Genomic DNA, 15,363 nt, shown 5'->3' with positions numbered 1-15,363 from the left:
CTGTGGAAACTATCTTTTCTTGCGGTTATTTGGTCAATATGGAGAGAAAGAAATGCTAGAACTTTCAGAGGCAGTTCTAAGAGTGCTTCATTCATTGCTTTCAAAGTAACGACGTTAACAATTTTTTGGTCGAAGTCTTTACGGTTGTTTCAGTTTGTATCGGCGTTTGATCTATGGTATGAATGGTTAGAGGTGTGCTCGAGTAGTGAAAGGAGGAACAATATTGTACAAGAGTGGGAACCTCCGGGGTATGGCTTGCGTAAGTTTAACTTGGATGGATCTAGTATTAGTAATCCTGGTCCAACGGGTATTGGTGGGCTTTTAAGGGATGATTTGGGGGTAGTAATTTGGTCTTTTGCCGGTTCGATTGGGTCTGCTGATTCGAATGAGGCGGAAGTAAGGGCTGCTCATCAAGGTATTAAGCTGCTTGAAGGGGAGAATTTTAATAATATTGTTGTTAAAGGAGATTCTTTAAACGCCATCCGATGGTTGTCCGGTTCTCATAAATTTCCGTGGAGGTTTGGGTATTTTTTTAATGAAATCCTTGATATTATCGGAGAATCTCATGTGAGGTTTTATCATGTTAGGAGATCGGCTAATGGTGAGGCGGATTCACAAGCCAGGAGGGGGGTTGATTTGGAGTCCTTGGAGAAATTTGATTTTCTTCTCCCTTGAGGGTGTATTGCCTTCTTTGTATTGTTTGTTTTCTATTTGTACATACTGACCGCCTCGGTCTTTTTAATGAAATTTACCATTCAAAAAAATAAAAATAAAACAGCACCCTTGCTAATTCTGGTGTTTCTTGTACAAAGTTAAAAAGTTGGCCAGAGTTGCCCATTTTGTAGTTATTGCCTAGTGCAGCCCCTTGTGGCCTCTTTGGGTTTATTTTGTTTCTTTTCTCTATTAATATATACCTAATCGGAAAAAATACTTTGTGAGGATGGGATATTGTTGTAAGGTCAACTTTTACGTGGAATATACACATGGAATGAAAATTCGATCCCTATCTACATAAGTGCCAAAGGCCCAAAACACAATAATATACATAATAAATATGATATCGTATACATCTTTTAGATCCTCCCTAAGCTAGGCATAGATACCAGTGATACTAAAGTTGCAAAGAATTTCCAATTGAAAACCTTGGCCAAGTTGTTTTTTTAGGTCAGGAAAATGCTAAGATTGATGCGTGATTCTGAATGATCTGAAAATCTTTCTTTTTTGGTTCTTCAATCTTTATTTAATTTTTGGTCATATGGACTCTATTGTAATTAGTTTGACATCAATGCCTATTTGTTAACTTGTTCTATTTCTTAACCATTTGAACACTTGATAATATATATATATATATATATATATATATATATATATATAGAGAGAGAGAGAGAGAGAGAGAGAGAGAGAGAGTGTAGGAAACGTTTTCTCATATGAGAGAACATTTCCTACACACTTGTGTAGGTAAGTTACCTACACACTAGCTTAAAATACAGTGGGGGCCCACATTGTTTGAGTGATCCAAACCATTCATTTGAATGGTCCTCACATAGATAGGGTGTCCACAAAAAATCAGATCCATAGGATCATCCCAACCATTCAAACTATGGAGGCAAAAAATGGACTAATTTGTGAAGGTTTATACACGTCCATTTTACCTCCACAAATCGTAGGGTTGGGATGATCCTATGGATCTGATTTTTTGTGGACACCCTATCTCTGTGAGGACCATTCAAATGAATGGTTTGGATCACCCAAACAATGTGGGCCCCCACTGTATTTTAAGCTAGTGTGTAGGTAACTTATCTACACAAGTGTGTAGGAAATGTTTTCTCATATATATATTGAATGGTAACTCTTGGAAGTTTATTATTACTTTGATGATGATATTTATTGACTCACCAGTCACCACACATTTTTTATCATATTGGCGTATACGTATTTGATTGTAATGACTTCTACAGAAAAGAAGCATATACATGCTGGCCACAGCAAACAGGTGCGGAAGAGTTCAATTATGGGTCGAGGATTGACCATATTCTCATTGCGGGACCATGTTTGCATCAAAATCATGATGTAGAAGGCCATAACATTTTAAATTGCAATGTGAAAGAATGTGATATACTGGATCAATTTAAACGGTGGAAGCCCGGCAGCATATCAAGGTAGAAGGTACAACTAGTTTCAGATTGTCAAACAACCAATTACTCCAAAAGCTTAAGCCATTGGAGATGGCGTTATTTAATCTTTTATACTTTAACGCTCCCCCCTCACATGTGGCTCCTCTTTTCAGGGTTGGCCTACACGTGGTAATGTGGCCCCTCTTTTTGGTTGGCCATTACATGTGAATTTTTAATATCAAGGAGTTTTGAACCCAGGACCTTTGCTCTGAAACCATGTCAAACAACCAATTACTCCAAAAGCTTAAGCCATTGGAGATGGCGTTATTTAATTTTTTATCCTTTAACACTGATCTAGTAGAATCCTTTTTCACTGCAAGGATGTGATCCCTTCGCTGCCTAATCTACAGGTGGAAGGGAGGAAGAAGCAGCAAACTGGAAGGTTCAGATCACGTGCCTGTGTATGTCTGTTTAACTGAAGTCCCTAATCTTCCCGTGCATAACGTCCCATATTTGGCTGCTAGATACGTTCCCGAGATCCGTGGATTTCAGCAGACCATTGGTGAGTGAATTTTTCATTTCTTATTTTGTTCAAACTGAGTAGTTCTGCCCATTGTTTTAAATTTCGTCTGAAATACTGAAATATCCATCGAAATTATCGATTTTGGCCTGGACCGAAACTGAAAATTTTAAGATTTACACTGAAATTACCGAAATTTCCACCGAAACCGAAATTGCAAACCTTGGTTCTGCTAGTATCATCTTATGTACAGATGTCGTTGCTGTTTCTTAAAGTGGTGTGATGATTAGATGTAGACCAAAGATCCATAAACGGATCTGGTGATGTGCCTGGTTATGTCAGTTTATATAAAATTACACCATCATCTGGTGGATAAACCCATATTAGGTTATATGTATGTTCCTAAGGTCTCTGGATGGAAGCAGATTATTGGCATTTAAAATTTGAAATTGGTATGATGATTAGATGATCTGGTGATGCTCCTGGTTATGAAATTGGTACGGTGATTATAATTTCTTGATGCCTATCTAACAGTCTTCATTTTGGCCAAACAAGGTAGTTTCAACCTTAATTTTTAGCCATGTGTCCCATCCAATTGCCTGATCATTTCCCTTGGCAATTATCTTGAGCACTGGCATTATTTGTTTGTATTCTATACTGTATTCTTTGGGATTTTTTAACCTTAACAACCTTGTCAATAATCTGAATAATTGTATGGTTTTTTAAAGGGTATAATTATATGGCATTTTAGTTTAGTTGAAGTCCTTCAATCTTTTATCTAATTTTGGAAGATTGATAAATAATTATTATTATGCAGTGTCATTGCTTCTGAAAAGACAAGATGTTGCTACTGAGAATTACAGAGAGAATGTGGCTTTTGGGACTACTTCAGAGCACAACATGGTAACATGCGCATCTCAGATTCCTGCTGATAAAAAAATTCCAAATTCAAACCTGGAATCTCAAGTCATGGCTACAAGCATAGTGGAACATTTGGGCAATGGTGTTGCTGAGATTGTAGAAGAAAACACTATGATTGACTTTAGATGTGATGGAAAAAAATCTATATCTCGTGGCTGCGTGACAAAAAAGAAAAGTGCTAGACATGGGAATTGTTCTCAACTCACATTGAGATCATTTTTCCAGAAAGACAAGCCCAGTTCAAGTGCTAATATTGTCAATGCTAACAATGATTTTTCCAGAAAGGGAAACTTTGAATCTTCTTATGTAGTTGAAGAGACAAATTCGCCCAATAACGCTGTCATGGATGATGGCGAAGAAAATAGTTGCCAAAAGAATAAGTTAAATGTCAATCTATTTGGTCTCGATCAAGGTGATGTACGGGAATGTTGTTCTTCTCAGACAGATAAGACTAATGATTCATTGTTGGAGTGGCGAAGGATTCAACAGTTAATGCACAATAGTGTTCCTCTTTGCAAGGGCCATGGTGAAGCTTGTGTTGCACGGTCAGTGAAGAAATCAGGTCCAAATTTAGGCCGGGGATTCTATACCTGTGCTCGCCCTGAGGTACTTTATACTTGTGACTTAAGGATTTAAATTTCGGTTTTGGAGCCAAAATTCAGCAAAAAAAAAAAGGCAAATTTCATTAATGTACCAAAATTTCGGCAATTTTGGCCGAAATTTTGAAAGAAAAAAACTTTAAAATTTTGGATACTGGCCGAAATTTCGGATTTTTGTGATTTCGGTTTCGGTCCCAACCGAAATCCAAAATTTCAGCATTTCGGCCGAAATTTAACACCATGCTTGTGATGGTATTTCATAAAAGAGGAAAAGGATTGTACGCTCGAGTGTACCTAACCTTAGGTACGCTCGAGTGCCAAATCACATGGGTCCCACATTTTTTTGTGGTCATCTAAACCATTCATTTGCAAGGCCCCGTCATAGATAGAGTGTGTACCAAAAATCAGCTCCATTGAATCATCCGAACCCCTCCAAAACTGGAGGGCAAAATGGGCAGATTTGTGGACAAACACTGTCTGTCCATTTTAACCTCAACAAATGGATGGGTTAGGATGATCCTATGAAGCTGATTTTTGGTACGCTCCCTATCTATGATGGGGCCTTGCAAATGAATGGTTTAGATGACCACAATGTGATTTGGCACTCGAGCGTACCTAAGGTTAGGTACACTCGAGCGTACAATCCTTTTCGTCTTCATAAAAATGTGTACATGCTTTTTGGCTGCTAATAGTTATTGAAAAGGCCATCTAGGCTCTATTTTAGACTTCTTATCAAACACAATATTTGCTGAGCACTGTACTCAATTAATTCATTGCTTTCAGAAGTTACGTAATGTGAGAAGTGGTGAATGCAATAATTGCCTAATGGATTGATCTTTATATTTCTACTCTAATCTTTCTGTAAATACGACTATACCCGTTGCATTATTATAAAGTTATTCAAAGTTTAGGACAGAATTTGAAAGATTGAAATTTAACTGACTTATAATAAAGTTATAATTGACTAAAATAAAATTGATTGTTAGGAAGAATGGGCATTTACTGAAGCTTATAAGAACCCCAACTAAGATTATATGATGTTAGTTTCAGAGTCGTAGAGGGGAAAAATAATGTAGTTGTGAGCTATTAACTTACATCATCATGTGTTTTCTCCTACGTTGGATCTTATGGAGAATAATGTTTCTTAATGAACATTGTGAAGACCTGCCCAATTTCATGTTCTCGCTACTTCTTCTATGAATGCTTTTCCACTTCAACTAGTTCTTTTGTTATGCAATATTTATATACATGTTATCAAATGTTGAGTTACATTGGCATGCCATTGTTGTTCTAGGCATCTTAAAATTAGTGGTCTGATATCATGTGCATTCTTTTTTTACATAACAATTCAATGGATGTTACAGATGTCGGGAATAAGTTTGTGAGGTATTTCCATGTTTTTTTACATTAAAAAAAAAGTATTTCCATTTTTTTAAATGTTGGTTTCAGTATTCATGCTGATCACCACAGAAACGAATACATGTTCGGTTTCGGTTGGATATTTAGGTAAAAATCATGAAAATCACAGAAGTGAAAACATATGAAAATGATGGAAATTTAGGATGCAACTTTAGGAAATGCTAGAATAAGTAAGATAACCATCCATAATGGTTGAACGACATTGGACATCTAGTAGTGCATTTCTGAATAATAAGGTTCATTCTAAACTCAAATGTATACAACCGCATAAATGTAGGAAATGTAAAATATAGGAAGCCAATCCATTCATTAATTTCATAAAGAAAGTACAATTTAATGGCGTAGTACAATGCAAAGTGCAATGACTAGCCCTCCCTAGAGAAACCCTGTGTCATTACCACATAGAATTACGGGGCGTCTCAAATCCATCATCCCTCTGTCATGATGGGCACAATATAGCTATTGACGAACCTGGTCCTCGTTGACCAGGTAGCAAGGTATCCTTCTCATCTACTCCCGTCTCCGAAGCAATAAGACTACTTAGCCTACCTCTCGATTCATCTAACAACGGCTCACTAGCCTCTCACCCACTCATATAGTAGGTAATCCTCCTCATCTGCACAAAATATGTTTGTCAAATCGATGGGGCTCCCAGTTCTGACTAGCAGATAAGTTCATCCTCAATCACATATTTTAATAGATGAATACAAGCTTTGTAAGCTCTAAAGTCTAAGCCTGTTTTGCCTCTTCAAGTGAATGAGGTTGAAGGTGCTCCAATTCGTGACATCCTGAGATAACACTTATATCTAATTTCCTTAGTTTGGGATCCTGTCTAACACCCACCATTCAGATGAAAAGTAAGATAACACACTAATTAGTTACTACTATTATTGCTTAAATAACTATCAACTCAGTTGATAAGTAATTTTTCTGTTATGACTTTATTTAGTAGTATTCTAGCTCGTCCGATCATGACAGCTACAGAAGGATCCAGTGGATCCCTAAACCATTTCATCTACAATAGCCAATGAGATTAGTACTTTTTTTTTTTTGAAATGGTAAATTGGTAAATTACAATGAGATTAGTACTAATAGTTAAAATTGTTTAAATTACAATGCAAAATCATCTAATATAGAGGTCAAAATAAAGTAATGCTGACCTCAAAATAAAGTAATGCTGACCTCAAAGAGAGCAACAGATTGTGCTTCCCTATTTGGTTCCAAATTGGCTATCACTCTAATGCTTGAAGGAGATCTGTATTAGTACTAAGGTTACTTTCATATTGGTACTTTGGATTTAGGTAGTATACTATAAAAAACATTTTATTAGTATATTTAAACCATCAATGAAGTGATAATATAATTTAATTAATTAAAATAATTATTAGTAGCCAAATGGAGTGTGTGAAGGAGTATCTTCATCCATCTGTCGTTGATGATCTTAAGGTAGCCCTGAAAAGATTGTGGAACACTCACTTTTACTTTCTTCTTCATTGATCAAATGGATTAGTATAAAAAGCGCATGGTAGGCTTCTTGTCCCCGTCTACCATACTCAACACCTTCAGAATAGGCTCCAAATCTCCAATATACTGACGATATTCTTACGTTGATCCAAAAAGAAAGGTCTAGAACTCAACCAACGTAAAATGAAGTCGACATGAGGAGATTTTAAACAGTGGTTAAAATCACCAAATTGGTCTGTCGGTGCATCCATGACGGGGTCCACCAAATGAACACTGCAGTCTGCATCACATACACAAGTCATGTGTACCTAATTAATGCTGGGAGAAAAAGGAAAAGAAATTGGTAATGCCAAATACTTTCCCGTTAATGTTTTTAGTGTTTACCTACTAAGAATTAGCATTATTACTTAATTTGTTTTGGATGGAGTCGATATGGTTGGTGGAATTATGATTGCTTGCGGACATGAAACCACATTGAGAGCTGTACGGAGACCATGGGAGGAGCAGAAGGGAATTCTCTGCTGATGTCAGCAATTCCGAAATTGGTTACAGCCTTAAAGGATTTAACATGGACCGCTGTCAAGAACTTTGATACAATGAATACACATTGAAAATTCAATCGCAATAGAAACAATGCTTAATATTTCAAACGAAACAATTTTTTTAATTAGTTAGTTTTCATTTCCGGTCTTTGTCTTTCTCTGCTATTTGCCATCACTTCCTGTTAGAGGACGTGTGCACTGTGGAACTTTCAATCTCGTGAACTTTACGTGAGCTGTGAGTCTCATCCACGCTGGATGTTACTCAGCAGAGCTTGCTTGAGTCATTAATTCAGTAGTAATTGAGTCTCTCGCCCTTATACCCTGTACTCTTACTCACTAGAGCTTGCTTGAGTCATTAATGCGTAGTTTCTAGGGAGGAGACAAGAATTGCATATCCCCGGGACTTACCCGGGGTTTCCTCTGTTTGGTACTGGGTAAATGTGGGATGTAGTGAATAAAAAAAAAACTAAAAAAGACTGAGAAGGGTAAATTAAATTTGTAAATGACTTCTCGTATCTGTTCCCCAATCTTTACGATTAACTACAGTAAACCCATTCGTCTTATTCTTGGGACGGAGGGCGCAGTGGCGACACGGAAGGGGCAGTAGGTGATGGGTTTGGGACTTGTTCGAGGGTTTTCAATGGGTGGTGGGTTTGGGACTGGGCGGTTAGGGTTGGGTGGATTGGGATGGGCGGAAGGGGAGCGCGGTGGGCGGTGGGAGGGTCTGAGAATATGCGGGTCTCAGGGAGGGAGGGAGAAGCTGACCATGAGATGGAGAAGAAGGCCACCGCATATTTCTACGTATATCAAATCCTAGGTTTTACTTGACAAACACCCTTGTTTTTGAGTTGCTTCTCAGGGCTGTGCCAGCGCTGCCCCAGGGCTGCCACCTCAGCCGACAGCCCTCTGACAAGCCCAAGAAGTCGCCTGTTAGTTTGAGTTAATAATGGCAGCCAAATGGAGCATGAGGCCTACGTGGCACCCCAAAAACTGTAAAAGTCCCCTCGTATAGTAGGGTTTTGGCAACCAAACAGAGCCTGAGGTATTTGAGAGCATTGGTCTGTACCTATGTCACAAATATCTCTGATATTTTCAAAATATAGCAATTTTATAATGACATTTTGATGAAACAAAAGAGAGGAAGTCTAAACTGAAGGGAGCCCTTGCAAAAAAGAGGTGAAAGGGCTCCCCCATTGGCTGCAAATCACCATCATGTTTGACCTTTCGGCAGTTATTAATGCATGATGGTGATGTGCAGCCAATGAGAGAGCCCTTTCGCCTCTCTTTTGCAAAGGCTCCCTTCAGTCTAGAATTCCTCAACAGAAAAATCCCAAAAAAAAAACCCGAGAATTTTAAAAATATAGCGATATTTTTATTTACCACGATAATATCGCGATAATAGCTCCCCTCTTATTAAGGGTAAGGCCCCCATTAATAAGGTTGTTCCAGATTCTTCTTTTGGAAGAGCACGGGAAAAGCCCAACCGAATTAGGAAGATTCATCGATGCCAATCTTCTTTACAAAGTCCCACAAAGCTGCAGCCGTGCGGTAAGCCAGTTATGCTGCCCAGAGAGCAGTGAACCTGTGTATAAAGCATGGGACTGCACTAAGATATCACGATATTGTTATGGTATTTTAATGATATTTTTTATTTTATATATTTTTAATATATATATATATTTTTTAAAATAACTCTATTTTTATCGTTTTCCCTTTAAAAATCCGGAAAAATAAAACCAATTTAGTATATCCCGAGTTTTTCCCTTGCTGAGAAATTCCCGAGAACGATATTTGTGACTTGGGTCTATACAGACCGATCACCAATCCCATAGTTGCTTTTAGATTTTTCTATCCATTTCCTTGTATTTTATCCAGCTTTATTGTTCTTTTGTTCTACTGTGCACAACAGAAGATAACTTATGACCAACCAAGTTGTTTTTTCTTACAGGGACCTTCATCTAACCCTGAAACAAATTGTGGTCACTTCCAGTGGTCTTCCTCAAAATATAGGAAGAAACAAAGATGACAATGACATTGTCTATCACCGTCAGAATATGATCTGGTAATGGAAAGTCCAAACCCAACTGTAAACTTCTGTAATACACCTTGCAAATCCTTTGTTTTTTGTGTATGAGATTTTTTTTCGAATGGTAAAATTGTAAGATATGTTGATTACTATTTAATATTAAAAAGAGAGTTTCTGGGTAAATTCTGCATGATTTTACTGTTTATTTTTATCTAAGTAATGTTCTTTTGTATAATGCACAAAAACCCAGTATAGAACTCATCATTTATTGCAGCTGGTGCATATGCCCATTTATATGTGCCTTCCAATTTTGGCTACCTCATGATACTTCACTGTAAACAATAACATCCTTCTAATGTTCAGCCACTACCATGCCTTTGAATGGCTACACCATATGATCTCTGTCTTTCGAATTCTATTGCACTAATTGGATAGTAGTGATGGGTCACTAAATTTTGGCATATACTTGTAGGATTTTCTTGTATATCTCTCGATTATAGTTGGAGTGGGAAGCCATTGTTGGACAGATTCGATCTGCATTACGTATAGTCATGAGGAGCGAATATAGCGCTAAATTTTTTCCAGATTCGACCTAAAAACCGTTTATTGAAATCGGTGTGATCCGATGGTGATCTCGAGTGGGTGCGATTCAGACCGTAGGATTGCGCTCGGATGTTCCAGTAGCTAATGGTCGATTGGGTGTTTTCCGGAGCATCGGATCCAGTGGATCAGCCTGTGTCCGATCGGGTGCGATCTGGTTTGTCTAATTGCGACTAGTCACGTCCCAAACGGTCCAGTGCAGATCGGGTGCGATCAGAGCTGTAGATTATTGAACTGTTGAGGGGGAGGACGGAGGTTTTATAGAAACCAATAGCCACTTTAGGACCGATCTGAGCCGTAGAATCATGATCTGGAGCAATCTAACGGCTAGATAAGCAACCTCTTGTGATAAGGTGCCATAAAAGGCTGCTTTTCAATCAGGAAAGTCAGCAAATGGTCGATAAATAGACCAGAAAGTGTGATTTGAGAGCATGTATGAAGATTGTAATTTGGGAATGATCCAAAGCCTTCTCCATATCTCTCTAAGCCCTCTGAGTGTTTATTTTTGTCATTACTCTCTAAGCCGTGGATGATCTCAATCTTCCAATCGATTGAGGTTTCTGTTATATGGAGTTAGTCTATAAATTGAAGGGCTTGGATCATCCTATGAAAATGATTTTTTCGGTACAACCTACTTACATTATGGCCCATCAAATGGACAGTTTGGATCATCCTGTAGTGGACCCGTACAATGCTTTTTGACAAATACTATACTAGACGGGCTTACACCATATATAGATTTTATATGGTGTAAGCCCGTATAGTTCATTCAGTATTTTTTAAAATAGAACTGTTCGACCCAATCACATGGTTTGGATCACTCCCCAAAATGTGGACCCATGTGATTGGGCAAGCTAGCTCACCAACAGTTTCCCTATATATATATATGAGGAAAGCTCACCAAACTTATGGTGAGCTTAAGCGCCCCAATCACATGGGTCCCACATTTTCTGTGGTGATCCAAACCATTCATTTGCAAGGCCTTATCATAGATAGGGTGTGTACCAAAAATCAGCTCCATAGGATCATCCTAACCCCTCCATTTGTGGAGGACAAAAATGGGCAGATTTGTGGACAAATAATGTCAGTCCATTTTGACCTCCACAAATGGATGGGTTAGGATGATCCTATGGAGCTGATTTTTGGTACACACCCCATCTATGTAAGGGCCTTTCAAATGAATGCTTCGGATCATCCTAACAAAGTAGCCCCATGTGATTGGGCGCTTAAGCTCACCAACACTTTCCTCTCTCTCTCTCTCTCTCTCTCTCTCTATATATATATATATATATATATATATATATATATATATATATATATATATATATATATATATAATTTCTTCTTTAAATTTGCCGGGTTACCCGCGGGTATACCCGTATCCGCCTAGGTGGGTTCCGGGTTCATGAAAGGCTAGTTGTACCCGCGCCGGTATTTCTTACCCGTACCTGCGCGGGTTACCCGTTTGCTAGGATTGTGGGCCCCAAACCTATTATTGGACTGAAAATAATTGTGGCCCAAAACCTAGTATTGGTCTCCAAATTATTTTGTGTTCAGTCCGTTGCCAAGGTCTAAAACGGACAGGGCTAAAGGAGTCGTTTGAAAACATGGATTTTATAATCTACGATTTTACAATCTACGATTTTACAAAAACCTAGATTGTAAGATTGTTAAATCCAGATTTTTTTCAATTAGAATCCTTATGGCTTCTTTTCTTTAGACTTAAAATGGACATCAAACAAATTTTACGCCCATTTTTAGTCCAGAAATGGTCGTAAAATTTGTTTTTACGCCCCATTTTACGTCGAGAAACGGAACCTATATTCAAAAGGCCCTTAAAAACATGACACCCACTTGATATGGAGCTCAATATATCACAAAACATCACATTATAAAATTACATGCAAAATATCAGCAGCAAATAGAATTTCATTTGATCAAGTTCTACCACATAAGGGTGTCAATTTTGGCTCGAGCTCGGAAGCTCGCTCGAGCTCGGAAGCTCGCTCGAGCTCGGCTCGAATCCTTAACGAGCCGAGCCGAGCCGAGCCCGATTTAGGCCAGGCTCGTTAAGGCTCGGCTCGTTAAGGCTCGTTAAGAATTTAATATATTTAAATATATATATTATATATTAATATATACACTAAAAGGGTTGTCCATGGAGTGAAAGGGGGAGGCAAAATATGTCACTTCATTTTTGGAACCCCATTTGTTACTTGGACCACCCCCCATAGTGTAAAAAAAGTAGTCAAATTACACTAGATAGGGCTGTCCAGGGAAGATGAGGGGTGTGAACTGAATATAACCCGAGCTCGGTAAGGCTCGCGAGCCGCTCGCGATCCTGGCCGAGCCTGGCCGAGCCGAGCCGAGCCTGGTTCGAGCCCTAGCCGAGCCTGGCCAAGCTCGGCTCGGCTCGTTTACACCCCTACTACCACATTATTACAGCACACTGACTACATTTTGTTCTAGGCCCCCATAACCCTAATAGCAACCTCACAATATCAAATTTATTAATTCATGATTATTCTTCAAAACAGGGAAGACAAAATACTACAATATCCTACTCCTAATAACACAAATCCTGTACCTTAAAGTCCTAATCTTCCCCGTCTTTACTGCGAAGAACACTAACCTATGACTGCACAGTGAGATTAAATTGCGGTTTATTACTTATTATATACTCATCGATACGTCGATTATTCTCCATCACCACATCTAGAAACATGAGACATTGATGGTACCAAGATATTCCTTCTAATTCATTTATTCTCTTCTTTAGACCCTGAATTAACTCACCACTACTAACATCATCTAGTACTATTAATTTTCTATCGAATTTGATCTCAATTCGGAGCGGGATGGGCGGATCTATCCTTAAGAAGAACTCGAATTCGGACCCGTCCTCTATAGGATAATCCTTTAATTTCTTCGTATTGTCTATCAATAGTTTTCCATTGGATACTATGATAAATTTCTCACCGTTGAGTTTCAGACGCCTTTCAAGTGCCCCTCTCAAGGTTCCCACCGTCACTGAAGACGCGTTTAGCTTGAATTCTTCGCCAAGTGCATTGTTCCTCATAACCAAAAACTCCATTGAAGAGATTGAAGGCAAAAAGAGGAAGGAGATATGGTTATGGTTCTGCTAAGTGTTATTAGTAGGGGATAAATGAGATGGAAAATAGAGGCCGAATGGTGAATGGTGGGAGTCTAGAGATATGTATGGGACTTGTATAGACTTGGAACAGACATAAAATGGAAATGATATCCATGTTAGAATAGGATGATTAGGCAAATGCATTAGATTAGGAAATTTTTGAAAAGATATTCATGTTAGAATAAGATTAGATCTTGGAAGATGGCATATTAGGTACATGGATTAGATTAGGCAACTGCATTAGATTAAAATAAGGGGAGTGATAAATCGACTCCCAAACATGATAAATCGACTCTCCATGTGTCTTTCTCTCTCCTCTGGGTTAGAGAGAGAAAGAGGAGAGAGATAGACCGGAGTCGATTTATCATTTTGGGGGGTCGATTTATCACTGCCCTAAAATAATCCCTTTTTTGTTTTTCCTTGTTTACCCCTTCAGGCTATGTTTGGGTGGCAAGAAAAACATTAGTTTTGATGGAAATTTTTTCTTTCCATGGTTTAAGAACTAATTATTAGATTGATTGTGGTCTATTAAGTACTTAGATTAGGCAAGTGCATTAGATTAGTGTCATCTCTTTTATTGTTTTCTTTTATCTTTCCCTTGTTTATCATGTATGGATTGCAAGAAAAAGAATTCTTCCCACAACTAAGAAGAAAAAGTTATGATTACAATTAACTTAGATTGGATATTATCTTAAATTAAAGGTCCCATTAAGTAAAAATTGAATAGGGTTGGTTCAAGTTATCTTTTCTGTGTAAAAAAAGTAGGAAATTTAAGAGACACTTTTCCATTCTATACTTTTTCCAGAAATTCCTGCAATCCAAACAGGGCCAGGGTCAGGAGAGATTTCGTTTCTTTACTTTCCTTATTCTCTTGATTTGATAGGAAAATCAAACAGTGGAAGAGGATTTCCATTTGAATAACTTACTACTTACAAGTTACAGCTAACAATGTTTGCCACATGAATACTAAATTTCAACCAAAGAGTGTTAATAGTTTCTTTTTCTTAGAAAAAAACTTCCATAATAAAATTGGTTTTCCTTTGGATTGCGAGAAAAACATTTCTGATGGAAAGTTTTTCTTGAAAATTTTTCTATTGCCATGTTTTAGAGGATAATGATGGGAATATAGTTAATTTAGAGGGATATTATCATAAATTGAAGGTGATATTTTAAAAAAAGTTAGAATTTTTGTCTTGCTCAGTGAATAACTGAAAAAATCTAAAAAAAAAAAAAAAAAGATAGCGAAATGTTTTAAATTTCTACTCTGTCCCTCTTTAGAGGCTTGAAATGTGGCCTGCATTACGTTAAGATCGAAGTAAACTCAACAAACAATACTCATGAATCACTATATCGAGGTCCTCTGAGCGAGCAGTTAAAGAAGGCAAGGACAAAAGACAAAGAGAAAGGGAAGGGGCTGACAGGCCTGCTCACCCGTAGGCTGACTTGCTCCTTTAGTTGCTGCTTCATTAGGGCTTTCCTTTTTTTTTAAAGAGCGGATAGTACTCTACTTGAGCATCAGTTTCATCCACCCCGTCTTTTGGATTCAAAATGGATTTTAGGACTCTTTCAAATCGCAGGCGATTCGCTGCATATGGGGTTTGGGATTATCATTCACAGTTTTAATTTCAGATTCTATATTCAAGTGGGATTATTCCAAAGAAGTCAAAGATCGGAATTCAAAGGTTTTGGCACACAAGTCGATTAATCAATAATCAGAAGGTCACAAGTATTAGGAGCATGGGAACTAAGTTCATATGGTCGCAATCTGATGGAGTTCAAAGGGATGAATAGCGGGTCATACATCGAAAACCGAAGTTCACATAATTTCAAATCGATGGGATTCAAATGGAGTCATGGGTCACACTCAGCTCACACTGCAAAGGGTTCATGAAGGGTCACATATCATTTGCCAATAGTCTGAAGGATTCAAAGAGAGTCACGCGTTTCAGAATTTCAAAGGTTCTTAAGGATGGTACAAAATTCAATAAGTTCAGATGTTTCAAT

The 15,363-nt window shown here is 38.0% G+C and overlaps 1 protein-coding gene across 2 annotated transcripts in view; it reads left to right on the top strand.

The window, feature by feature from the left end:
- The window catches only part of LOC143864166 (endonuclease/exonuclease/phosphatase family protein), a 28,749-nt gene extending 18,266 nt beyond the window's left edge, over positions 1-10,483 (top strand). Inside the window, exons 7-11 of one of the 2 annotated variants that reach the window (XM_077375038.1) lie at positions 1,959-2,159; positions 2,525-2,676; positions 3,452-4,161; positions 9,528-9,641; positions 10,078-10,483. In XM_077375038.1, coding sequence (XP_077231153.1) covers positions 1,959-2,159; positions 2,525-2,676; positions 3,452-4,161; positions 9,528-9,605 — 1,141 coding nt within the window. In that variant the 3' untranslated portion in view covers positions 9,606-9,641; positions 10,078-10,483. Of the gene's footprint in view, positions 1-1,958; positions 2,160-2,524; positions 2,677-3,451; positions 4,162-9,527; positions 9,721-10,077 lie in introns of those variants that run through there. The other variant, XM_077375037.1, reaches the window with a different exon arrangement.
- The last annotated feature ends 4,880 nt before the right edge of the window (positions 10,484-15,363 follow it).

Source organism: Tasmannia lanceolata, unplaced genomic scaffold (genome assembly GCF_043159265.1).
Source record: "Tasmannia lanceolata isolate RefF3 unplaced genomic scaffold, GAP_Taslan_0.1 ptg000048l, whole genome shotgun sequence".
NCBI lineage: Eukaryota > Viridiplantae > Streptophyta > Magnoliopsida > Canellales > Winteraceae > Tasmannia > Tasmannia lanceolata.
The sequence above is the reverse complement of the archived record's forward strand: the minus strand, read 5'-3'. Positions and strand labels throughout refer to the sequence as shown.